This window comes from Porites lutea, chromosome 5, assembly GCF_958299795.1.
Source record: "Porites lutea chromosome 5, jaPorLute2.1, whole genome shotgun sequence".
Classification (NCBI taxonomy): domain Eukaryota; kingdom Metazoa; phylum Cnidaria; class Anthozoa; order Scleractinia; family Poritidae; genus Porites; species Porites lutea.
The window spans coordinates 14,525,888-14,553,788 of record NC_133205.1 but is presented as its reverse complement, the minus strand read 5'-3'; the positions used below and the strand labels follow the sequence as shown (position 1 = coordinate 14,553,788).

The window sequence follows — 27,901 nt, the reverse complement described above, 5'->3', positions numbered from 1 at the left end:
GGCGGGAAATTGCATGGCCACCGGGGTCTTGTGAAGCAGAGACAATTAAAGAGTCAATAAAGACAAAACGGAAAGCGGAAATTGTTTCTGTATCCGTGTTGTCTAACGTATTAAACTTAGATTAATTGTCAAGTCCACAAATTTGGAACATGAGAAAAAGAAAGACAGAGAAAACGCGAAGGTAGGCGACATGCTAGCGAAGCTCAACCAGAAAAACAGCGACAGAGAGCTAGAGCGAGAGATAAAAAACAAAGGATTCAGACGAAATTCTTTGGAAAATCAGCATGAAAATTTTATAGCGGCGGTGAGAAAATGAGAAATGCTAGCGGCCAGCAAGGTGAAAATGAGCGGCAGTGAAAAAAAAAAAAAGGAGCAGGAACGTGTGACGAGGAAGATTCACGTTGCAACAACAACGGCAAAGAAATTTCCAAAAAAAGGGTGCTACACTTGCAAAGTTGTTGGTTTGTTTTTGCTAATTAGACCTACTGATTTTTTTGCTGTTCTTCGTCGCCTTCGCCGTTTGGCATTACACGATTTTATTTTCTGAGTAAATTATAATAATATCAAGTGACGAGAGCTTCGCTTTTAGCCCTGGCCAAATCTATAAATTACATGTATCTTATACATGTATCTCAGACTATATTAGGCCCATTTATATGGAGAGAATTTGACCCGAGAAAGAGAGTAAACCTCCCAGCCGAGTCAACTTTAGAGAGAGCTTCTATGAGCTCTTTGCCTGAGCCAACGCTACGCTCAGCTCGCACATGCTTCTGATCGTCCTGCCTTGATCAAGTTTGCCCAGCTGGGCGAGCGAAGATTTTTAAATGGAAAAAAGTTTGCCCGACCAGGTGGGTGACCCAACTATCGTAAAAGCTAGCCGAGCCTACCTTTTGTTTCTCATGTAAACGGTTTGCCAAGTTTTATGAGGGAATGTAGGAAAAGTTGGCTTGCCAGGGTAGCTCAAACAGGCGGGTGACCCTTCTACCTGGTGACACCTTTTCTCTACATATAAACGACGACGTTTTAAAGATTGTTACTTATTATTTTGTTGTAGGCTGTATAGTGATCTAAAAATAAGGAATCATCCCAAACGAGTCTAGTTTTTCGCGTTTTGCGGAGAATACGAAAATGGTATATTTGAACAAAATACAAAAAAATCCCTTAAAAGAGATGTACATATACTGTACGTAAAGTCTGTCCAAGATATATACAACACGAATAAGCTGGTGTATAACAAAATCCAAGACAACAAAATACAAAGGCATCTTATCCTCAGGAATTGTTCGTAGAATCATCCTAGCACAAGCTTTCCATTTTGTCGGACTGGGAATCTAAGTATGGCGATGAAATTGAAAGCTTGTGTTTTACGTTAAAATTTTTGCACTGACAAAGTATCTTGATTTGTGTTGTTTCAACCATGATGACAGGATCAAGTACCAATTTCTTCACCCAGTCTGAATAAAAATATCTCAGTTAAAGTTTAAACAGATATTAAATAAAGAGAAACTAATTATATTAGAAAAAAAGAAGAAGAACATTACAGCACAGAAAATAACCGGATGAAAACATGACGTTTCGGCGACGATAATTTGTTAATGGATTTACTTACGAAAATAAGTGCTTCTCCAGTCTACGCTATATGCTTTATTGAAGTTGTTCGCGATAAATGGTGTTTAGATAAAAGCGTCGAGCAAACTGAAAATGCATGGCTAAAACGCGGTATTTTTAAATTCGGGCTAAACCCCTTTAAATAACCGACCCTATCTTTAGGGACTTTATCAGGGAGTTTTAAAATGCAACTAAAAATGCTTGTATATATAGCCACAACGAACGTAATTTTACACTGGATACAAAACTCCTACGGATTTGTGTATAGGAAGGACAAACCACGTGGTAATGCGTCTAGGAAACAGGCGTAAAAATATTTTGCAAGGTGTGTCATATTTTATGCGTAATGTTATGTTAGGTAATATTTGCGATAGCTAAAACTGTGGGCACCAAAACGGTACCTAACATTACATTGCATATAAAAATGACACACCTTGCAGACAGTTGTCTCCGTTTTTCAAAGCCAAACCGTGACTACAATTATACCTTCTTAAACATTGACTTTTCAGTGTTCCAAGCCACTCTGATTCGTTTCACCCCCTGTTCTCTTTGCTTCCTTCTCTCATACAGCACAGACCGCAAATGAATCTACATATCAACCTCATCCCTATAGCAACCAAAATAATCACCGTAACAATAAAAGCAATGACGTCAAACAAATAATACTGATACCAAGGAATGTAAAACACTTGAGGTCTAAGATGCTTGGCTCCTCCATGTCTCAGTACATACTCTATCCAGTCACAGGCCTCTTGTAGAGGAGTGCGTCGACGGTCTTTTAACAAGCTGGATATACGCGTTGCAGTTTGCTTGAATCTAGAGAAGAGGAACTTTCTTTTAATATTATTGGCATGTTGTATCCGAACAAGTCTACTGTATGAAACCAGTCATATACTTCCTTTTGTGTAAAGGATTATGAAGCGTCCATGCACCATCCACGATCCACCTATGAACTATACTAAATGGTTGACGATTAATGTTTAAGAATTGCAAAATTTGGTGGTGGAGGTGGTGGTACAGTTTGTCTGGAAGGTATAATTAGAAATGTTTTAGCACAGTAGAATTGCAGGTTGGGCTGGTGCGAATAGTAGTTAACGGAGTTTTCCAGAAGGCATATACCTTACTGCAAAGCTTCCTTTGGGAATTGGTAGCCTTTAAGGCATAGGTCAAACGCCGTCCTTCAAATGAGTCGTGCTTAATTACAGCTTGAATCGACCAAAATAAGCGAGCAGGTCTATTTGTTTAGCGACTTGGCCAGACACAGAACTCCTCAGCCGATCCAAATCAGAATAAAAGAGCCGAACTTAACTGGGTCAACGTTTCACTTCAAATGAGTCGATTTCAAATTCAGCTCGCAGCTCATGTGAACTGATGTAATGAACGTAAGACAAGCAGTGCGCGGTCAAAACTCAAGACAAGTAACAGTTACTTTTGTAATGCAAACTATACACGAGTCTATCAGCTTTCACATTTCAAAGAAATTGAGGAGGAAATATAGAGACGGTAATAACGTTAAAAACGTAGCTGTGGAAACGGAGGAATAGAAAAACTTACTTCATCCGAAACTTTTAAGTGTATCACACGAGTTCTGTGTTAAAACAGCTGCTAATAGTAAGATACTTCGCAACCAAAGTGAAAAGGTTATTGGCCACTGAAACGTCCAATGGAGTCATCATTTAAAGAGTATTAAATTTAATTTCTTTATGACTAGACGTAACTATTTGGTGCAGTACAACGAATTCAGCCTTCGACACTCAAACGCTTTTGTCCATTCAAAGGACGAATCGTTAATAAATAAATTCAAAAGGAAATGGAAATTACCTTTGTTCGCTTACAACCAGCTTAATCGTTTCAGAAAGTAGATGGGCATTAGTATGTTCGTGATACACTGCTAAACCGAGTCCAAAATGTTCCACTTTTTTGGCATTTGCATGCTGCTCTGCAAACAGTGGGAAACAGACCAAGGGAACCCCGTGATATGCAGACTCATACAGACTGTTGTGACCCACGTGTGAGACAAACGCCTTGATATCTTTGTGAGCCAATAGATCATTTTGCGGTAACCAATCCATAACTTTGATGTTTTTAGCAAGAAAGGTAGGGATGTAGCCTGCAAGAAAGAATTTGCCAGTAAATTCTTGATGACCTGACAAGAGAATCTCATATCTTACTGATTTCACACAAAACCAAGGATAATTTACAAATATACATAAGTTACCTTTAAGTCTCCACAACACCAGCTGTTTTAGCTTTCCAAAAGCTGTTGCAAGCATATCTACAAGGTCTCGAGGAAGAATGGAAGCCACATTTGATCCAAAGGAAACAATGATAAAACCATGCCCTCCTGAACCACTAACAAATTTTTCGAGATCACGAGGTAGAGATTTAACATCACTTTTGACATTAAGTGGTCCAACCATCCGGTGAGCTGTTAATAAAGGACGCCTTCTATTTTAACCAAGAGATACGGAAAATTCAGGTATTTTTCGGGCGTACCGCTGGAAATTTCCTAGGGATGAGTGGAATTAATAAAACATAATTTAACTGATAGTCTTCTTTTTCCCCTGGAAACTTTTTCAGTGGAAATTCCTGTTCCATTAACGTGTTTTCCATCGTTTCACCAGTTTCGAGTTTTTCCGTACCATGTATGTACGGCCATTATGAATTTTAGTGGAAGGGAACGAATGGACCTTGAATAACACGCTTCCTTCATCCGATGGAGATTTCCATCGACATTTCCGAAATCATGGGTGAATAGCAAACGCCCCATCCCACAAAACACTTCAGGGAGAAGTATATATATCTAATACCGAAATAAGCTAAATCATAGTGAACGTCTACGGCTTAAATGAGGTATCACACCACCATCGACTTTTTTACTCCTCCAAATCTTTGAAGAAATAAAAAAACTATGACAATCAGAAACTTGGGACACAAATGGAGCTTTTTCACATGACGTCCCAGCGGCTATACTGGTGTGTTACAATTAGCAAACAGCGGCTATGTTGGTGCGCAAAGGTAAATCGGTAGAGGAAAGCACTCTCAGTACAGACTGGAGCCTGAATGTATGGGCCGCGGGTGAACGGATGTTATGGGAGCCGTATCTTGCATCCCCGTATATTTTTTTACAGGGATGAGTGATATCAGACGGGAGGTACGAAAAAAGAGAGACTACCCGCAAAGCCAGAGAGAATGATCTTTTTTGGTCTAGTGTTTTTTTGGCGTGAAAACTGAAGTGTTGACAGGCTAAGCAAGTGAAACGTGACCATAGAGTTTGCTTGAACATCAGAGGTTTTTTTTCTTTTCTTTTTAACGCGTGGCTGATGCAGTGCATAGAGTCGATTCTAAACTAAATGACTGAACAAATCTTAATTTTGGCGCTAGTCTCACATTTAGAGGTCATGAAGCTGGTCTATTTCTCGCATATTAATAAGTCATTTCCTGTTGTTTATGTTTTGAACCCGGGGCCTAGCTCTTTTCTTGTTTGCGGGATGTTAAATTCTCACCGGGTAGTGTTGTACATGTCCTAATACGGCTTAAACTAAAACTAAGCGCTGCGCTGCAAGTCACTCAGAATCATTCTTCGGGCGTCGATTTGTTTTTTGCTCGTTGACCTGGAGTGCATCCGTCGGTAATTAGTAGTGGGTAATTATTTGGTAGTAGCTTTTTAAAATAAACAGTCTAACAGTCTTCCAGTAAAAGCGCTCCTCGTCAACGAAGAGAGGCCTTGAGCATTTAAATTGCGATCACGTCACGTACCCGGAGAAATGAGACCTTCTAATGCTTCTTTTTGCTCTATATCTAATTCTTTTTTCTATTTTCGGGAACATGTAAAACATTCCTGCAGTGCTTCAGCCATCATCAACTTGTCAATGGTTTCGATTGTTGACAGTTCCTTGTCAACGCTTCACGCATCAGCCAATCGTATTTTGTGCTGTGAGGCCAACGCATATAGCTCATTTGCTCTGGCTATGCGGGCAGTCTCTCTTTTTTGTTCTCGGGCTGCCGCCCTCGTTTCTCGCGTCTCGCGGCTTCGCTGCTCGACGCTCGCCCGCGAGCGCACCCCGCTAACTAAATCTGAAGAAAAAGAGAGACTGCTCGCAGTCTAATGGAAAGGATTGTAAGCTTTTAAAGCCAGCGAAGGAATTTTCAATAACCTTTAACATGTCCTATTGAAGCCAAAGGGAAAAATTAATCGAGTATAGTTGCACTGTGGTTTACTTCGAATACGTTACTTATGATAGACGGCATTTCATACCTGGTAACAGAGGTTGAGGATACTCCAACGCAAAATCTGCTGCAATCAAAACCAGTTCAGCATCCCCAAGAGCTTCCTGGTAACTTCTTTCAGGTTTAACATTGTACTTAACCTTGAGACTATTCAGTATAGTGCCGAAAACAACATCAAACAATGGCTTGCAACTAAGATACGAAACCAAGTTAATAACTCGTTCCATAAACGTCATCTCATCAGAGAATCCAAGCATGTTCAGCGGGACATAGGAGACAGGCATGGAAAACATGTGGTCAAAACCAAACGGGGTGTTCGGTGAGGAGATCAAAATTTCCACTCGCGGAATGCCAAGAAGCTCACCAACCAGCGGACCGCACATTCCCATGGGAGTTTCGTAAACGAGCAAGTCAAAATCTTTCAACTTCGCCAGTACTTCTGAGCTGTTTAAAGCCCCTTCGCATATGATACTTTGGAGTTCCCTTCCTCTTTTAATGGCCTGAAACCAAGATCCCTCCATTTCAAGCCTGACGAAAGCGTCGAGGTAGTCAGGTTTGAGAGGAACCTGGTACATTTTGTGTGGCACCTTCTCACTGATTTAATTTTTTGGGAGGATGGAACCAGCAGCGACACCTATTAATAAGAAAAAAAGTATTTTACAGTAGCAGCGAAGCGTCAGTCATTGTCAACAACAGACCAATTCAGGACCACCTCCAGTGGACAATCAAGCTCCACCTATCTACTCAAGTTCATTTAAACGTAGATTTTTAATTCTTAAGCGCCCTCTGACCCAATTATTGTGGGTAGACACCAGCGCCACTCACGCTGTCTATAAAACCGGTCCATTGAACCACGTTCGCAGTATAGTTTATGGACAACAATATTTTACTTTCCAGTTACCATTCCTTAAATCATCTACACAAGCGAACATTTTGGCAAGGCTCGAATAAAAATTCAACAGGTACCAATATACAGTAGCACGAGTTACCTTGCTTACCTTGTCTTTTTTCTGCTGTGCTAGCCACCGTGAAATCATGATTGGTCTCCTTTTCGCGAGAGGAGTCCCTGTCAGCGATTAGTCACGTGAAACCAAATATAGGTGCTTTCATGTGTAAGGGGCGGTGCGCAGTGTGGCTCTGAATTTATACACGCTAATCCACCAAAAATACAGGCTCGTTTTTAAACAATAGATAGTTTTGTGTAGCAAGTATGCAAACGAAAAGTAATCTATGAATTACAAACGAGTTCTCCGATGATGCTTCCACTCACGCATTGACCTTAAATCAAAGTAAATCCAAATGTCAGGTGATTGGTTTGTTTATTTTCAATTTTGGGTATTACAACAAGTTATATTTCAGACACCAGTTATTTCAACTGAATGAATCGAAAGAAAGTGACTTATTTCTTTAAGCAACGTTTTTGATTCGCAGTAGTTCAAGTCAATAATTACTTTAGATAAGGCGGTGAAAAACATTTTTTCCTTGCATTGCGCTTGCGTTTATTTTTTCCCATTTCACAAGCGTGAAATGTAAACGCAACATTGCACTCCATTGAATTTTGTCCCTACATATTTAAGCCTGTAAGTAGCCCGTTAATTTTGTCTCCAATAGATTCAGCTTGCGGAGTAAATTATGTCATATAGAATGTTCTAAAAAATAATCAGTCTTGGAGCCAAACTTATGAGAAAAACCGACAAACATGTAGCGTGTGACTCAAGTCAAGCATTTACATTAAGGTGATTCCCTAGTTTTGCACTGCGCATCTCTTACTGCGCATAACAAGATGGCCACCGTAAAAAAGAGCATGTGAAGTAATATTATTAAAATGAAGTTGACTGAAGAGAAACGCTGTTGGAATTTTTGCTTGCTGTTGTTTCTTGCCGAGGTGAGACTCAATGTGTTGCGAATGTGCATAACGTAAGCAGTACGCGTGTTGCTGAGTTCGACCTCCTCTCGGAGAACCGCGATAGTGGTTGTTTAACTTGTGCTTACTCACTTTGATTTTCATTTAAACACTTTCTTTATCACATTGTGTCCTAAATGTGATATCTCGATGTAAATTCTGTAAAAACGGACTTTTTAATACTTTCTTCCCCTTTTCACATACATTCTATTTTGAAACTCGCCTTAGTCCTCTCTCAAAAATCGGAGAAAATGCGTTTGGTGCGCACTTTCTGCAGCTCTACCGCAAAAACGAGTACGGTGACCCCCATTTTTTATTTCATGATTTTAATAAGGACAGTGCTTCCTTTCGATGAGAAAAAAATTGGCACAAATCTATGTTCAGTTTTTTGGCAATTTTACTAAATTGTACGGATTGAGCCATCACGGGTCGAAAAGCGCGCGTCCAATTTAATTCTACTTTGGAGCGTGAAGTAAAAACAAGGGCATTAAAGGGCATTTTTCTGGTACGTAAGTGGATAAACAATACATAAAAGTCAAATTCTGTGTGATGTCACATGCATCATCGAAAAAATCTCTCCTTTTTGTCTAGTTTTGCGCTGCCCGCGGTTTTTGTAAAAGGGTCCTAAATAGCCGTATTTGTCAGCATTGTGACGTCAAAACGAGCACGGTGACCCCCACTTTTTATTACTTTTTTATCATCTTCTTGACTTGTTACATCAGTGTACCAAGTTTTAGCTAAAATCTATGTTACGTTCTTTTACTATGGAATCACCTTAAATGTCAGTACCGATTGCTGCTCTAAAGGTGATGTTACACGGGACGATTCGCAACGACGATTTTTAGCGCAGCCCAGCGTTGCAACTTTGTTGCGACATTGTTTCATGGTTGCAACACTGTTTCAACATTGCAACGCGGTTTTGCGCTAAACATAGTCGTTGCGAATAGTCCTGGGTAAAATCACCTTAAGCTGACCGATATTAATCATACAGATGCCGATATCTACATTGTAGTACGTTTATGGTCGGTGGCAATCATTTATTTGCGTGTGGGAAAACTTTTGCGTTGCCGACCGGTTTGTCACGCAAGATTGTAATTAATAATTAGGAGCACCTGTGCTGTTCGTACAGGGGCACCCAACGACAATTTTCGGAAAAATATCTGTTCGGAAGACGATTTGAGATCTAGAATTTTCGCACATTTGTTGTAAGATTTCTTGCTTGCCTGCCTCTCCTAAGATTTTCGAACATCTAAAATATGGTATAATTGCCTATTTTTAACGGATTTTTACCCTAAAAAGGTCACCTAGAATTTTCGGGAGCCTTTTTTCTGGCTGAAATTTTCGAAAAGGTAAGTTTTGATCCCTATAATTTTCGGATCACTAGACGTTCAGCTGGGAAATCCGAACAGATGAAAAATTTTTAGGGGATAAAAATATCCCTATATCTACCGTTTAAATACCAAAATACGTTTAACAATGCTATGTTTTAGCGGTTTTGAACTAAATTCTCGTTGGGTGCCCCTGTTCGTAGGACAAGGCATTAAAATGCTTTTAATTTTTACTTAGCAAGAAACTACTGTCCGTTCCAGTTAAGTCATGAAAACGCACACAGTCATTTGCATGAAATATGAGAGTAAAAACAATAGATAAATTATGCGATCGAATCGGCTTTCTGATGTTCCATAACCTGATCGATGAGTTTTTCATTAAAGTGGCCTTTCCTAAAATCAAACGTTGTTTACAAACCTTTTAAAATAGGAAAGAAATAATCTAACAAAATAATACCCCCTTTAGTATTTGGGACATCTTTTCAAGAGATTGTATCAATGAAGCCCTCTGCAGTATTAAGCTTACAACTTGAATGTGTCGCATGAATATTCTGGAATATTAAAACCACTGACTCTTTATCTACCTGGTGGCCCCGGGAAGCCAGTTCTTCCATGATATGCTTCATGTTAATATACTGAGATCCTCCAAGGGCCATGAAGCCAACAATCCGGGCAGATAAAACGGAGCTGACAGTCAGTGATAGCAAACTGAGCGCCAACAACGCCATTTTTGTTTTTGTGTGGCCCTGCATGCTGCTGACCCTAGAAACATTTGTCACGCAGGTAAGTAACGCTCGCTATAGAACCTTGAAAAGGTGCGTTTCTATGGAAAAATCTTGAATCCTATGAATAGTTACCTTGAATGATCTTATTTTATAACTACACTGGTGAACGACCCGCTGAAAGCATACCACTACCCAGCATTTGTCTTATCGCTATGAGTTAGCAACTGTAAGCTAAAATTATGAGTATCTGACTGGGGGTCTTTATCCCTTAAATATAACAAAACTATTATTTATTTAATTTGCCACACACAATGATAATGTATAACAATTTAAAAGAACAACAAAGATACAAAAAGGAGAAAATAATGGTGAGGAGGCCTAAAGGAAACTAATTATGTTATGTCATAATTTTACAAGATGAAATTAGAAATTACTTCAGTGAATGCAATTATTTACAATTTAGGACGGAAGTTTACTATAGTTAAACTATTAAACACTAACAGTTATTACAAAAAACTACGTATGTGAATGAATTTGTTATAACCTTTTAACAGCCCATTTTAGATAACTACTGATCCAGTTCGCAGTGTGGTACCTACCGACTTCACCCTAAAAACATCCGGACAATGCAATTGAGATTCACAAAAACGTGGATAGCTAAGATCAGACTCGGTACCTCAGCCTCAATCATGTTAACGTATGGCAAATTTTTTTTGGTAACGACCCCCCGAGTCCCTCCGCCCCCCGTCCCCACCCCGCGAAGATTAATCTGTTGTTCTTTCACTCTTTTTATGATCATGATTTAATCCACCGAACGAACAGCGACCTTATTTTTAGGGTTAGGGTTACATCTCAAGTGATATCTCTCAATCCCATGATTCGGTACAGGCACAAAAAAAATACAAGCACGCAAGGGGTGCGTACAATTAAATCAACCAAAATAATCCTAACACTTGGCTTAAAAAAATAAAATAATAATAATAGGTGGATCATAATTTAAGTGGATCACAGATACGTATCAATACTGATTCCACTTTTTTCTCGCCCAAGTTTTTCTCCTTCGTTCATGCTCATTTTAATACATTTTATACCCATGACCCATCACAGGAATCATTCGCCTCAACATTCATACAATGTAATTGGAGTGTAAGCCGAAAAAAAATATTAAAAAGCATTACTTCATATGAAGAATAATTAGCCCACACCTCTTAATCGATGTTGTGGATGGTCACATCCGAATGAAACCCTAAGATCCTCCTAAAGTGACGTCATTGTGAATTGTTTACTATTGACAATATTATTATACAAAACTACAATCAATGAACATTTAGCCACCTGGTTACACGAACGTGACCGACTGCATAGTATGGAATAAAATATTGCCAGCTTAAACCGCTCCTAGAATTGAAGAATTTGGTGCACGCAAGCTTCGGATCAATCTTATCAGTAACTATCTCTACTGCTGAAAGCATGATTTTGTTTGATGAAAACGATTCTGATCCAAAGAAATTTGTCTTCCTCGAGGTCGAAAGGTGGCAGTCAATGCTTTATAAAATTCGTCATGTCGTAAGCAATATACCCACGGGTTTATTCCCGAGGAGGAAAATGCAGTCACTTCTACGTAGATCCATACGGTGTTGTAATAGCAAAATAGACCACAATGAGTGAAATAATTCACAAACGAAGTGACTAGACAAGGCATCCAGCAAACCAAAAACAGACCCACCACTATGCAGACAGTCTTGGTAGCCTTATAATTCTTTTTACTTCTCTTGATTGCTTCTAGGCCCTGGCAAAAGTTATTCGTTATGATAAGCTTCTTGCACTGCCGTGCAGCAGCTTTTAAAATCAAAATTGAACTGAATGTAATAATCATCACTGGTATTAAAACAGTAACGACCGTGAATGACATCCACAATAACACTATAGCCGAACTCTTCATAACAATGAACCTCGAGCAAGGAAGGACTACGGACATTAACCATACCAGGGCTATTGCCACATGACACCGTTTTTTAGTAAGAAAGCTTTGGTATCGTAGAGGGTGGAAAATAGCAATATGCCTGTCCAGCGTCACACAGCATAAGTTAAAGGTTGTAGCAACCGTTGTATGAATCCAAAGATAGTCAATACTAAACGCATACTTGTGTTCATATTTATCCTTGTTGGATTGCGAACACCTAAAAATGATCCATACTGGAGCAATGATAAGTCCTACCAATAGGTCTGCCACGGCTAGTGATGTTATGAACAAATTCGCATTTGTTCTTAGTGACTTGTTCTTTGCTATCAACCACAATACAAGCGAGTTTCCAACTATCGCTTGCAAACTTAGAATACCACACCAAGTTGACATGATGATCTTTGTTGCCATGTTAAATTAGTATATACTCTTTAGAGTCGACAGTGGTTCTTTTATATAATATGCAATGAATATCTGTGGAAAGAAATGGGTGAATGAATGAAACCATGCACAGAAAAACGGTAGCTCTTTCAGTAGCTGTAGGCCCTACATAGGAGATAAAATGATGATAAAATGCAATGGTGAAGTGAAATGATAAAGTACAAGAAGATAAAATCTGGAGAAACAGTTATAATTAAAAGAAGGCTAATAAGAAATTTAATCAATTACCTCATCATAAAATCTTATATTTTGTACCCTGTAACTTGTAGAGGGGAGTTAAAATTTCTCACGTCTATTGTCGAGCTCAGTCGTTTGACTGTGATTCTGTCAATAGCTATATCTCTAATTTGTATTATTTTGTTCAGAACCGACAGTACTAACATTGCTAAAACTTACCTTAAACTATTTGATTTTAATTATGATTTACAATTTTTTGCCGGAAAATTTGCCTCGCCAGTCGGTAATGCAAGGGAAGTTAGATGCTTGCAACAGCCATCAAACATTTGCAGCTTCAGTAAAGAAATCGTCTCTGGTCAGCACCAGGAAAACTATTTTCACCAGTGATCTGTGGAGTATTTAAATGAAATTCGTAGCACTACCCGCGCAGGTCAAGGTCCAGTTTATTTGAGTAGTTTTAAAATTACCATTTACGCACGCTTTTGATGTTCTGTCAAATTAGCAACCCACAGTGCTAAACTTATGACTTATAGAAGATCCATAAGTCACGATATTTTCAGTTTTGAATGATAAATCTAAAGAAAGACACTTTGACATAACCATGGCCTGACATGAAAACAATCCGTGCTCCTTTTTGGCTCTCCTTTGCTTTTTTTTGTTTAATCTTATCATTTGAATTAGGAATTTTAATTTTTTTCTTCTGTCAATTCAATTCTGCAATGGAAAGGTAAATGCTGAAATTGGCACATAGTACCAATAAATTATTTAAGGCGCTTTATAACGACAAACTATTTTATTCAAGGCACGTTTGTTTGCTTATGTGGAGGTAAAATGTAACTCAGAACAATATTTGGATAACTGTTTTTCGATCTTTGCAGTTCCATTCCTTAGAACGCTTTTACATTTATTTTATTGCTTTGTTTCTCAGTAATTAATTTTCGCAGGTCCGTCATCAACTCGGCATAGGAAGTTTAACTTGCCTTAAGACAGCCGCGGGATTTGAGTGACAACTACTTAAAACGAATACGTCTTATATCTATTTATATTTGTACATGTGTGTGAGTGTTAGTCGATCACGTTATTATTTTACTGATTTTATGGGGCTTAAGAATCCAAAACTCATAAATTATAACGAGATTCTTTCTTGTTCATAACAACGTGATTTTCGCACATTTTTTCTTTAAATCTTACTATATTATAATCAAGGTACCTCATGTGCATAAATAATGTACAGAATTAAGCATTAAATCTATTAACATTATTTACATATGTGCATGGAAAAGAAAATGTAATTTCTTTCTGCTTCTTCAATAAAAAATACACGAGCAAATGTAGGAATGGCTGCAATAAAACGACATGAATATGTTTTTATTTCTACTGGATAATCAACAATTGTTCCACAAGCGCGCTGTGAATATGAGATGGTAAGTCGGCAGGGATTTTATGATAGATGAGGCCTACAGAGATTTAGTAAAATCCAACTAGTGGTCTATTATCAACGCTGCGTTCTGATTGGTTGAGCTACTACTAGGCTATATGTTATATCCCACTAGTAGCGAAAAGCGCAGGCAAAACAATGGCTTTTGCGTCGCGTTTTGCTAGCTAAAGTTGTTTTGTCTCGATATTTTTGACCAACTAGTTGGATTTTACTAAAGAATTATTTCTCTCGCCCTCATGGCCTCTGAGTCAATACCCCATTCGGCCTTCGGCCTCATGAGCCCATTTGGGCTCGAGGAATAATTGTTTAATAGTATAAAGTGGCAATATGGGCGCAAGAGCGCCATCAGGACTGCGAACGGCGCACTTTTCTAGGGAATTTTGGGGGACATGCTACCCCGGGAAAATTTTTGAGATGCAATCTAATGCATTCTGGACGCTTAAATTTAGCAAATGCCTAGATTCCATACTGAACATGTATTGCGGAAATATTTAATAACCCAGAGGTGTGGTTGTGGTCAAAGAAGTAATTAACACTTTACGATGCTAGCAGGGGCCGAAGCGATTGCGCTGAGAGCACATGCTCCCGGCAAAGGCGGCAACATTGTCTCCCTGAAAAATTGTCAAATCCAGTTTGTTTGAGACGGATGACTGCATACATTCCGGGAGCATTGGTCATTTGCGACTAAAAATGTAGGTTTCGAACACAGAATGATTCTTTTCTTCTCCATTTATTATTAAAGAAATATATTTAGGTAACAAAGCTCGAATGACTATCCGACTCACGTTTACACCCTTGGTGACTTTATTTAGCGAGCGAAGCACATGACAGTATTAACAACTTATAACCCAGTGGCCCTCGAAAAATTAAAAATAGTTACACTGATTCTGCCTATTATAAACGTAAGTCATTAAAATGTATTGAAAATGATATAGATACAGATTAAAATACAATATCGTGATAAGTTATGATGCAAAAATTATATATGTTAAAACTAAGTCCTTTTTCTGCGTGGCATAATTATATCTAGGACAAAGCAAATTTAAAACAAAATAACTTGTATTCTTCATATGCATGTTAGAATTGTAACTAGAAGTTCATTCACACAATTAGGAGTGTTTCCTTTAAGTCTCTTGTGAATGAGAGCGCATCGATCATCGAGTGGTTCTCGTTTACCGATTTTGAAAATTAAAACGGATTCTCAGGTTCTAGAAAGGCACCATCTTTCTTTTACCGCGCTTGAAAATATGAAAGCTGGTGAAAATGTTCAGAAAATCGCTGTCAAAAGTGACGTCCATACTGAAAACGACCGATTTTTCCGAATTTTCGGGTTTAAAAAAACAGTGTTTACATACTTCCTTATATTCCTTCGTTTAAGGCTTAAAGTGTTGATACATCACATGCTTTACAAAACGCCGTGCGTGAAAGTTAAGATTAAAACTTCTGAAAAACAGAAAAGCATATTTTACTAGCCCTACTCGACCAATTTGGGCTCTTTCTCTTCTAATTCTGGGCTATTCAAAGGACGCTCGCATTCAAATTTGCCGCTTCGATGACTATGAATAATTAATGATGTCCAGGCATTCTGCGCGATGTGATGATAGCCAGGCTGCAGTGAACTGCAAAGTGATCAGAAATGACAGGATCGTGAACCGATAAATTTAATTGAGACGGATGTTTCACCTGATCTTATGATAATAAGATCTAGAACATTATTGTTCTTGTGTTTTGGAGTACAAAGATTGCAAATATCCAGATTAAAACAATTTAAGAGGTCCAGGAATTGACTTGAGGTGCTGTCAGATGGATCATTAACATGGAAATTGAAATCTCCATTTAAGAATAAATTTGCAGGAGAGAACACTAGGAGTTCCAGTAGCACGGAAAATTCATAAAAAAAAGCGGCATGCGTAAGACCATTCTTCACAGAAATAGGAGGACGGTAAACAATAATAATACGTGTAATACTGACAATTGTCAGTGAGAGTGAAGCAATAGTTCTTTAAATTCAAATGATTTGTGGGGATCTGCGTTCAGTTGCTGAGCTTTAAGATTTGTCCTGTAAAGCATCCTAGCACCTCCACCAATTCCATTGAGCCTTGGGGAATAAACGAAAGTTAAGCACAATTACCACTCATCAGTACCACTGATATTCAAGCTAAGTGTTACAATCCTTTGTCTTTTATCTCTTCTATGTTGATCGTTTAATCATTACAATTCCATCTCTACACAGCGCTCACCTCCGTCACAACCCCCACCATTAGATATCCCCACGTTAGGCGGTGTACACGGTTTCGGTTGCATCCTATTTCGATTCCATCCAAAATGACGACTTAAATGTTGATAAAATTCATTATTTCGCAAGCAGTATACCCATGGGTTAATTCCCGAGGAAGTGAATGCAACCGCTTCTACCCATAACCACACTGTGTTGTAGTAGGAAAGGAGACCGCAGTAACCGGACTGAGTAAAATAATTTAGAAACGATGTGACTAAACTTGGTAACCAGGAGACTACAAACAGCCCTACTATTATGAATAGAGTCTTGGAAGCCTTGGTGTTCGTTTTGGCTCTTTTAACCTTAGCTTGGTTATGAGGCAAACTGTTCATATGAATTATTCTGTTCAATTGTCTGTTTGTGGCTTTCAAAATCCGAGCGGAACAAAGCAAAATGATAATCATGGGCACTAAGATAGTAATCACTGAAACTGACATCCATAAGGCCAGATTGCCTGAGCTATCATCTACCAAGAACCTCGAGCAGGGAAGACACAGGGACATAAGCCAAACTATTGCTATTGCTGAAAAACACCTTCTTTTAGAGAGAATGTTTTGGTAGCGTAGAGGATAGAATATAGCAACATTTCGATCCAGACTGACACACAATAAGTTAAATGTAGTAGCCACCGTTGTGTGAATCCAAAGGAAGTCAATAGCTTCGCCATAGCTTTGCACATCCGTGTACCAACATCTGAGAACGATCCACACTGGAGCTATAACTAGTCCTACTAAAAGGTCCGCTACCGCCAGCGAGGATATAAAAAAGTTCGAAGTGGTTCTCAACGAAGGAATTCTATATATTAAACACAGTACAACTGCGTTACCAGTCATAGCTGCCATTCCTGCGAGTCCATACCAAGTGGATAAAACTATCTTCTCCGCCAACGTGAACGCTGGAAGCCCATTTTCACATGTGCTTACGTTGATCATGCTAGCTCACTGAGTTAGTTGATGTTACTGTATGGAATCAATATTAAGCTGAAATTACATCTTTTTTATCTGAAAATAATCAAAAATCAGTACATAAGGTCTTTTTAACAACGAAAAAATCTGTGTAACAGTCAAACTTTTTCAAGGCAAGTTCAATATCATAAAATATTTTTAACCGCACTTACCTTGTAATTCGTGGTTGCGCTAACCGTTATTTACCCAAGATCCGGTGTTTACTTTAAAAGGCACTTTTTTGATTTCTCTGAGGACTTCTCAAATATGATTAACTTACATTAGCTAGCCGACTTTAACGTCTTAAACCATTGGAGAACCGTTAGATATTTTTCTTTTTTAACTTAGCTAGATTTAAATGATGGCTACTTTTTCGATCGCGATGCAAATATGTCACCCATTATTACAATTTAGCGTCTGGTTTGCAGCTGCTTTGCTTGAGGCTCGACAAGTTTCTTATCTTTGTCAAAAATCAATAATTTCCGTTTATCAGTCATTAATGCTGTCTGATGTTGTGGTTGTCACAGTATGGCACGGCAGTTTACAGAACAAAATATATTAATAACTCAGTAGATGTTACAAGTTTTAGCTGAATCACAAGCTAAAGTGCAGGTAGTAAACACCGGGCACTAACTACATCATAACTTATGATCGTAACCCTATAGAGACGATAATTTTGCACCTTAATAATGGTACCATATGTAACAACAATCAAACCGCCGTAAATTGAGTGAATGAATAGAAATGAGAGTTCAAACTAAATCTAATTAATGAAAGTACGATGTGCCTCCAACAGCGAAATAGTATTTCCTGGCCGACTGGATGCAGATTATGAGTTGTAGATGGCACCAGAGAATCATTTGTTTGTGCCCTTATAGTATTTTACGTTAGTGTCGATAAACGAATGCGCCACACTGGGAAATGATATAATTGAGAGGCAAGGTTTCGCAGCGAGCCTCTAAGAACATATTTAGAACTAATAATCCAAACAAGCAAAATTATCAGTGTTTTCTTAACTAAGGTTTTTTTCTTTCCTATTCCTTTTATCTGTCACAGTCTAGACTAGACTGTGACAGAAAGTTTTAACCCTATTAATATAGATGTATATAGACGTGACTGGCTTTTCGAACGAAGGCAGGTGTTGTTCCAAAAAAAACCCAAAAACTAAAAACAAAGCACCGGGTGTCAGTAAAACCATAGTTAATTGAGTGGAATGGTTATGAAACCCGTCAGACTCCTTTGTTATATGTTTTTGTGGACCTGAAAGTGCACAACGTTCAAAAGAATTCCTATCATTTTGATTGTATTGACCAATAAAAACGTTGCATTAATTTATTCCGTAACAATTTGCCAACAGAAAACAAAGGCTGGCACTTTCAGGGTGCTTCCAACATAAACTGCAGCACTGTTGTTTTTATCATTGATGTTTGCCGCTTTTCATAACCAGTCTCCTCTAATAACTATGGTAAAACGCGGGGTCGGGCCAGGGTCCGGGGTCTATCTTTCTTTTTTTTAAAGAATGCTGTTTTAGGGGTAGGTTAGGGTTAGGGTTCGTGTCAACCCTAACCCAAACGCTAACCCTAAAACAGCATTCTTTTTTTAAAAAAAAGATAAACCCCGGACCCCGGCCCGAACCCCGCGTTTTACTGACACCCAACACCTCACGCCAGTCAGTGGTTATAACTATATGAACTAAAACGAATTAAATCTTGCAAACTGTTCGGAGTTTACACAGAAACCCATAAGGGTTGAAACGTGTAACTCTCATATGTTTGCTTTGTCCGATGCTCGTGAGTATTCCTTTTCAAAAGTACCATATTTGGAACGAGAAGAAAAGGTAACCAGCCAATCAAACTTTGTAAACGACGTGATGAATTTCACCTCACGTTGTACGTTCCCGCGTCTGCTTTAAAAGATGGCCGACAAAAGGGGGAAAAACTCCCCAAAGACGAGTAAGCTTTTAAAGGTTGAAACCAGGAAGCTTACCGAAATACTGAGCGGGAAATTGGCTTACCACCCGGACCAAACGTAACATTATGAAACCCACTGTATGACGACCTCGCGACTTCCTGAAGTTATCACTTCAAAAAAAGATACCTCGGTGATCCTCTGCGCAATATTAAAACCTATTCTGCAAAAAGGCTTTTAAGGTTTTCATATTAAAAGTCTAGAATTAGTATTAAAACATATTTTCGAATAAAATTCATTAGCTGCGTATCGAAAAGTATCTTAAAACTTAACCAAATATCTTTGCAAAAGTGATGCGTTTAATGAATGTGAGAAGCATTAAACTGTAATTCAGCTAGCTTGGATGCTGTACAAATAATCACGATCGCGTTTGGAGCTAATTGTATGAATGAACAAACTCAAAACAATAGTCAGAGAAGCCGTTTCTTGAAAATTTTTATTCAAAATCCAAACAGTTAATCCTTTAAAGCAATTCACATAACACTATCTGGATCGTAGATCCGACACGGAAGTAAAATCGGCTGAGCGCATGGCAAATTCAACACAAAATCCTTCTCAAATCGCGGCGCATTTTGTAATTTTTCTTTAGCGCCGAAGAGAAAAATGTATAAACGTCTATGAAAAAATTAAGAATACATAAATTACCTTTCTAAAACGTAATTTTCGTGGCCATAGAGTGCAAAATGCAGGGGCACCCAACGAGAATATAGTTCAAGACCACTTAAACATAGCATTGTTAGTATTAAAACGGTAGATACAGGCATATTTTTATCCCCTAAAATTTTTCATCTGTTCGGATTTCCCAGCTGAAAGTCTAGCGATTCGAAAATTATAGGGATCAAAACTTACCTTTTCGAAAATTTCAGCCAGAAAAAAGGCTCCCGAAAATCGTAGGTGACCCTTTTGGGGTAAAAATCGGTTAAAAATGGGCAATTATACCATTTTTTAGATGTTCGAAAATCCTAGGAGAGGAAGACAAGCAAGAAATTTTGGAAAAAATGTTCCGAAAATTCTAGATCTCAAATCGTCTTCCGAACAGATATTTTCCGAAAATTGTCGTTGGGTGCCCCTGAAAATGTACCTGAAAATTCAGCAAAAACTTCGCTGCCTGGTTGCATTTCAAAACCGACCATGCGCTCAGCCGTAAACAAAAAACCCTATCGACGATTTCTTTACGAAAAGCTTCCCTTCCTCCACAAAAAGACAATTGAACATTCTTTTTAACTTTCTCCTTCCACTTTTTGTCTTTAAACGGTGTATTTTTAACCTTGAAATGTAGAACTCTTGTCTTAACACCACCGCATAAAAGTGAATATTCACGAGCACTGAACGTGAGTTACACGTTTCAACCCCTTATGAGTTTCTGGTTTACATCAATGAACATCTTAAAAGCCATTTTCTGAGAAAATCGAGAATCGCAAGGCACTCGTCAAAAAATTGAATTTTTTATTATTTTGCAAAAACATCCCTTTTAGTGACCTAATTTTAGGAAAAATAGTTTTCGGTTCAAACGATTCATTTTAAAGGAGAAATTAGGAAAAGTGTGCAAAATCGATATTATGCCTGTTTTTTTTTTTTGTTGTTGTTGTTTTTTGCACAAAACACGGCAGCATGCAATGGCAAATTCGAGAGAAGAGTGAACGCGTAAGACACATTCCCTGACATTGAAACTTCTGCGAATTATTATTTCGTTCTTACTCTTTAAAATCCTACAATAAAATTTGGAAAACAACGTTTTATATTTTTATAATCGATAAGTCTAAAGAGATCATATCTGGATCGTTAGACATGTTATAAAATGAAGGCCAACTATGACTATTATAAAAGGCCTCTGATCGAAGCTAGATGTGAAGCTAAACAAAGAGCCATTCAACAGTCTTCGGGCTTGGTCCATGTAAAGCCGTTGAAGAATTTATGAAATATTCATGCCTGAACCGTACCATTCTCCTTCTCCAGACAGTAGCAGCTGCTCCTAATTAAGGTGTCTTTCCATTGGTCGGAGAAAATATTAACACATTATTGTTCAATATTATTTCCACTGTTTTACGGCTAGGGTAGTAAACCAATTGGCTTTTAGGGTTAGAATAGCTGTTGCATGGCCTCTCTCTCTCCGGAAAGAAGAAAAACAATATGGCCACCAAATAGATCCTTCTGGCTTTTCAAAGTTGAACTTTTATTTGGGCAAACAAAGAGCTGGTAAAAATAGGATTAAATTCTACAAAACTCTAAAAATGCAGTCTCCTTTCAGATTTAAACTTGCAATATCGGTCAACTTACGCAGCTTTCAAACTTCCGACTAAGTTTTCGTTTCACTTCTTCTTTGTAAATGGAAGTATAATTACTCAGGGGCAATACAGTGTAAAGATTTCTAATGAAAAGCAACAAAAACTTGTCAATTTATGACGACAAATATACTTTATACCCGAACTCAAATATTCAAAACGCTCTGGTCAGGTGATTGATGACGTCATGTCCCTCTTTTGGTTGTTAAACAAATTTTTAGGTAGAACATTATATTCCTGCAAATTTCACTGCTTTGTGATGAAACGTCGACTCTCTATAGCCCTCGGCCTAGTCTCCCGACTTTTTCGCTCTTGTTCATTGCTTCCTTAAGTTTTATGTGCCGTAGGTCAAAAGACAAAGATAATTTTTAAATGTCCCCCACAACCAAAACCTTAAATATGCTATTTGTGTTTAACTCGATAATGAAATCTTGTCACAACAACAAAAAAGTCAATTTCGCAAAAGTCACGTGACTGATGGCGCCATTACCCCAGATGTAACATGGGAAGATATTTTATGGCAAATGGGATGTTGTTGTGGTTTTTCTTCTAGGTATAACATCGTCAAAGTTAGCTTTTTATTTTAATGACTCAAAGGATTCCGGGAAATGCTTTATCATAACTACAATTTACTTCTAATACATAGATTTAGTATATACCGAAACAGTGGATAGTGTTTCGCGCGCGCTCTGATTGGCTACTCAATCAGTGAATATTCTGATTCACCTCCAGTTCCTCCGGGCGAGCGACACCAAACTCGCGTAAGTTGGGAGCAAAATGCTTTCCCGGTTTGCTGCCGTAACAAACAAAGAAATTTCACAACTGATCAGGCAAGCTGTTCCCGAAATACACGAAGAAGGTGACGAAGTTCGGTTTGGAAGTTTTAACAGATAAAGCTTTGTCTTTTTGACTTGAATTTATCGATAAAACCGGTGAAAAAGTTTTTTGTTTACAAATACCAATTAAGCTTAAGTCTTGCATTACTTTATTTAGTTGACTTGTTCACAAAAAAGCTAAAAACTAAACTTAACAATCTTTTTTACAGAATGATTTTAAATACAAAAAGAATCCACAACTCCTTTTGAAGAAATTTCCCCGCAAGAGCTAAATTAATGCCTTCAAATATTTTATTTTTCGGCAAGAAAAAGCGACGACCGCGGCCGTTCGGTCATTATAATCGTTGGCAACAGTAAATGAGTTAAAAATCATCATTTTTGCGCTCAATCATCTCACTGTTTTAGTATACTGTATACTAAACCAATTATTCACCTCAGTGTCGGTGGCTATTGGTGCATATTTACCTCACCGTTCGCGGCCCCGGTAAATACACCACTAGCCACCTCTACTTCAGTGAATAATTGTTATTTATCCAAGGCTAAAAGCGAAGCTTTCGATAATATTTATAGTTTGTTGAAAAAAAAAAAAAAACTCGTGCAATGCTAAGCAGCGAAGGTAACGCCGAAGAACGGTGTAAAACAACAGTATGTCTAATTACTAAAAAAGCAACTTTGCACGTGCAGCACACCGTTTTTTGTACATTTCTTTGCCGCTGAGTTACACGACTACAACGTGAAACTTCCCGAAACTTCGTTGTTACACGTTTTATGGAGCAAATGTCGTGTGTTCGTGTTTTCGTTCACTTTTTTTCACTGCCGCTCATTTTCACCTTGCGTGGGCCATTTGCACGATGACGTCATTTTACTACTACGACCAGAATCCTTTTCGTTTTTCCTTTCATATTTTAATTTGGTAATCCCAGTGAGGTTTCGATAACAAAAGCCCTAATTTGCACAAGAAAGCAAAGTCCTGAAGGATTCTGGTCGTAGTAGTAAAATGACGTCATCATGCAAATAGCCTATTGGCAGCTGCTAGCATTTCTTATTTTCTCGCCACCGCTACAAAATTGCCATGTTGTTTTTATAACCAAAAATAATGTCTCCTTTGTTGTTTATCTCTCGCTCTAGATCTCTGTCGCCCTTTTTCTCGTTAAGCTTCGCCGGTCTGCCGCCTACTTTCTCTTTTTCTCTGTCTTTCTCTTGCTCTATTTTCCAAATTCGTGGACATGACAATTAATCTAAGCTTAATACTTCAGAAGACAAGGATACTGAAACAATTTCCGCTTTCCGTTTTCGTCGTTATTGACGCTTTAGTTGTCTTGGATGACTTGGGTGGCTATGCGGTCGCGTCATTACAAAATCTTCTAGGATGGGCAGATTTACTTAGCCATGGGGCTCCGCACGCGCGCGGCAAAACGGCAATTCTTTGGTGACTAGCACCCATCTTGCCATCCATCCGCAGCATGCTCATCGTGCGCGCGAGAGCTCCGTCAAAATGCAAATACCTCAGAAAATGGAGCTTTGAAAGGCTAGCGAACATTAGAGATACATAAGTATATTAGAAATATATGATTATATCTGATCGAGTGGGTACAGATCTTTTTTACCCACTCAGTCGAGACGCGTGATACTGGGTCAATAACTGTTAAATTTCATTACATCCGCCCTACGGGCTCATGCAATTTCGATACAGTGGAACCCCGCCTTACGGCCACCTCGGTAATACGGTCACTTCGTTATTACGGCCACTTTTTTGGCAGCCCGGAAAAACGACCATACATCTCCTTGTAAAGAAACCCTCGTTAATATGGTCACCTCGTTATTAAGGCCTTTTTTTTTCGCCCAACTTCTGAAAAACACATTCGCACTTGTAAATAAATGCAAATGTACAATCTTAATGTAAAAACGGCATTCAGAATACAGAAAAATATGATCATGAATATCTAAATGGCAATAACTACATATACCGCCGCCTGGTTAGATCAGTTAGGAGATCAGAGCGCCTGACTGCTGAGAGGAGGTAGCGGGTCCAAACCCCGGCCCGACCAACACTAAGGGTCTTAAATAACTGAGAATAAAGTGCAGCCTTTGTAAAAACATCTGCAAACGGTTAGCCTAGTCTTCTCGGATAATAAGCATTAGATATATAAGTACCAATCAGGTGCTGCAATCTACTGGCGGGAAGCTGGCAAGTGCCTTAAAGTTGTGAGTCACGTAAAATTGCCTGCGTACAAAGCTTATTTTATTACTATTTTTTGTAACAATTGTACAAAAGTGGGAGACGAGCATTTCGACCTCAACAAACTGCTCGGCCAAGCACTTCTACGCCGAGACTCACGAGTAACAAAAACGAATAAGAGGACGATTATGAGCCCAAAGGTCTCAAAGTTACGACGACACCTTTGGACAGTCAAGGAGGCGTCTCTGACCGAGTGGTTAACACCTCGAACTCCGGATCTGGATGTCCGGGTTCCAGCCTCGCCCGTCGCGTTGTTTCCTTAGACAAGGAACTTTACTCCAATTTGTCTCTCTTCACCCAGGTGTATTTATGGGTACCGGCAACACACTGCAGGGGGTAACCCTACGATGGACTAGCATCCCGTCCAGGGGGTAGTAGCGATACTCCTAGGTGCTTCATGCTGGTGAAACCGCGATAAGCTCCGGCCGTTTGGGTCTTTGGCTCGTGTGCGCCTTTCCCTTTTTTTGGACAGGCAATTAAAAGAGAAACGATATACCTGTTCTATAATTTATGGATAGACAATTCAGCTCCTCGAAGCAAGATTTTGATACTAAATAAGTCAAGCAACTACGCTGAAAGCGTCCAAACAAAACCAGGCAAGTATTTTTTTCATTTTCTATTATTCACGAAAACAATGAATAATCATACAACTTTTCTCGTTACATTTAAGATATATAGTATATCCCTACTGGCTCATTCAATAGCCCAGTTTCGAATTAAAAATTACTGCTGAATACAAACATCAACGACATATTAACACAGGGTTAGCCTCGATATAAAGTAAAACATGCACAAATTCCGGCAAGTAAGTGTTTGAAATTTGAATATACACAATAGACAGATTAATAAACTGGTCTTTTTCTCGTTGGAATTTGTGGATATATTTCTTCAGATGGAGGCTAAGCCTGTAAAAATGCGTCTTCACTTCTTTAATTCAGCGGTCATAACGAACTCGAAACTGGACTATTATGACACTTTTTGAAAAACACACTCGTGCAAATAAGTTCCAAATTGAACTCGAAGTCGTATGATTTTACAAACTACCAGATCTTAAAAATTTGAAAGCTGTTTGCACGTGTGGTCTTGTCAGCTTAGACTTTCTTGTTACGATTCACTTGTGTTACAAAAACTGAAAAAAAACCAACAGCATGTTGTTACATGTAACGGCTTGGAAACTAAAATTTCGAGGACGTTTTTGGACTATTTACATTTAGGGCATGAATTTTTCGTCATTTCAGGCCATGGAACCTAAAAATGAGCCTAGCTAGCTGTAAAAAGGGGCAATACGGAGGCATTACGTCCTAGCCGGCATGATCACATGCTGTTTACGGAAAATTCCCTCATTCATGTCAGGAAATTCTGTATTTTAAAGCCTCCCTAGGGCATGACTCAGCAATTGAGGAAATTTCTGCTACGTTTTCAACGTTAGTTAGAATGCAAGGATTTTTCCCATGCCTATCGTCAATGATTTGCTCACTGGTAATAGAGGGGGTGGCCCCAGAGTGGTTTTGCATTGAAATTGGCATGCAACAGAATTTCGCATGCCCTGTAAGCATAATTTGAGGTTCCGTGACCTTCTCACCCAGGCCGCGAGAGGCCTAGGTTTTAGTAATAAGTAATTCATACCCAGCAAAATCTCCGGCATGCCGGGCATGCCAAATTCTCTGGCTTGCCGGGAGTGCCATAATCTGGGTCATGCCGGGCATGCCAAAATCGGTCTCTAGCATGCTCTCAACGCACAGGTTATAATTCCTTGAATCTACAGATATTTTAAGCCTGGCTAAAAAAAAAAAAAACTAAACAGATCACAGTGCTTATCGTTTGATGTACGGTTTATAGGTCATTTACACAATGACGTCATTGCTATTCCTCTCATTTTTATAGATTTGGTTGTCCCAGCGAAGTTTAAATAACAAAAGCTCTAATTTTCACAAGAAAGTAAAACCCTGAGGGATTCTGCCGTAGTAATAAAACAGCGTCATCGTGGAGATGACCTGTTGGGGGATTGTAAAAACGGCCTCACCCCTTTTAATGAGTCTTTAATAGGATTCCCATTTCACATTGCGAATAAAATGGAATTGAGTGAAATCATTAAAAAATAGAGAGAGAGACTATTTTCATTTCATTGCATAATAAAATGCATCTATGTTCCATGAAAGCTTTTAAAAATACAAGGTTATAGAATATCTTTCAACGTTCATTACATTACAAACTGAGCTAAGCTCCAAAATCACTGTCCATTTTTCAGTAAATTATGATGTTCGACAATGCAATGTGCTTGAATATAACGTTGCAATTACAAATCTCTCTAACGCAATTTTCCCTACGTTAGAAAAGCTGTTTTTGTCTTGTTTCATATTTTGATAAGGAGTCTGAGTTCCTCTTTCTTGTTTTGTAGGCTTGCCAGGGATTATTGTTTATGTGTCATTACCAGAGTCTGTGTTCTTTGATTTTAACTCAAAATAAGTCAGTAATAACTGACAGTATCAAAGAATTGCTCTCTAGAAAAGTAATGATCTCCTCGTCATGTCTGGAAGTTACCTGTAACAAAAAAGAAATGGAATGTTAACACATGCAAGGGCAATATGAAAAAATGAAATAGAACGTGTAGAGCTCAGCTTCTCTTAAGATATTTTCATACTGACTTGTTGAGTCTGTTAAAGGTCGCAACTAATTGTCTGAGGCTAATTTCACAAGGTATGCAATTGAGATAAATACATGGTAAATAAAGTGAAAGAAACGTGGTTTCACATTAGCCAATTTACATTGCGTTGTTCGATGATGTTTACACGTTCTTCTATTGCGAAATAAACCTTTGCATTTGGGTTCGCAAGTCAAGATTATCCCGAGTTTGACTGACACTCGAACAACAGTTTCATTTTTAAGCAGGTAAGGTGTAGACAAATATATAAAGCAGGAATATGTAAAGGAAACTCATCGAAAACTTTTTCGCATCTTTGTGGCGATATTCTCTCATGGCCCGTCAACTGATTACTGGGGGTTGTGAAGAAAAAATAAATTAGAACCAAAGGTTAAAGCCTGTCCTGTTACATCATTTTGCATGTTACCTAGAGTTCTAATAAATAGGTCATAAAATAGGATTTAACGAGAGAGAATTTGTTTCTCAATCGGTGTATAAAAAAAGTGAAGCTATCAAATGAGAAGTTTATAAAGTATCAAAATTATTAAATTAAAAGCTCAAATAATTAGGAAAATTCCTATACGAAAATAATGCTAGAGACATTAAATTGATCAGATAAAATTCTCAGAAAATATGTCGAATAAAAGCCTCATTGCTTGCTTTTGTTTTTGCGTAAAGGTAGCCAAGTTGAAAAAGCGACTAAATCTTAGTTTTTTACGTTGAACATGTTTATTAGCTTAGTTTTCGTCCGTTTTAAAAGTTTTATAATAACCCAATCATAATTTTCGGGTTAAAATAGTACAAAGTCATTTCAAAAACTATGTTTATTTAAAGAAGAGCCGGCAAACGTGAACATTTTGTAATTCAGAAATCGGACCCAGCCAGGTTATTTAAGCTTAG

General features: G+C 38.4%; 2 protein-coding genes and 1 pseudogene across 2 annotated transcripts; all 3 read right to left on the bottom strand.

Annotated features, from left to right (window-relative positions):
* Nucleotides 1-1,675: 1,675 nt before the first annotated feature.
* On the bottom strand, nt 1,676-9,975 carry LOC140939013 (UDP-glucuronosyltransferase 1A6-like; annotated as a pseudogene).
* An 808-nt stretch (nt 9,976-10,783) lies between these two features.
* Nucleotides 10,784-12,218, bottom strand: LOC140938595 (beta-1 adrenergic receptor-like). Its single transcript, XM_073388090.1, has one exon. The coding sequence runs from the start codon at nt 12,166-12,168 to the stop codon at nt 11,251-11,253; it is 918 nt and encodes a 305-aa protein (XP_073244191.1). The 5' UTR covers nt 12,169-12,218; the 3' UTR covers nt 10,784-11,250.
* A 2,862-nt stretch (nt 12,219-15,080) lies between these two features.
* Nucleotides 15,081-17,405, bottom strand: LOC140937941 (beta-1 adrenergic receptor-like). The gene is made up of 2 exons (XM_073387502.1): nt 16,132-17,405; nt 15,081-15,193 (listed from the first exon to the last, which is right to left on the bottom strand). The coding sequence occupies exons 1-2, from the start codon at nt 17,021-17,023 to the stop codon at nt 15,081-15,083; spliced, it is 1,005 nt and encodes a 334-aa protein (XP_073243603.1). The 5' UTR covers nt 17,024-17,405.
* Nucleotides 17,406-27,901: the final 10,496 nt, after the last annotated feature.

Excerpts from the sequence above, each read along its gene's own strand:
- LOC140938595 (XM_073388090.1), bottom strand. The coding sequence starts at position 12,168 with ATGGCAACAAAGATCATCATGTCAACTTGGTGTGGTATTCTAAGTTTG.
- LOC140937941 (XM_073387502.1), bottom strand. The coding sequence starts at position 17,023 with ATGATCAACGTAAGCACATGTGAAAATGGGCTTCCAGCGTTCACGTTG. Across the intron at positions 15,194-16,131 it reads TTTAAGTCGTCATTTTGGAT|GCCTTAAACGAAGGAATATA; the intron begins GGAATCGAAATA and ends TCAACACTTTAA.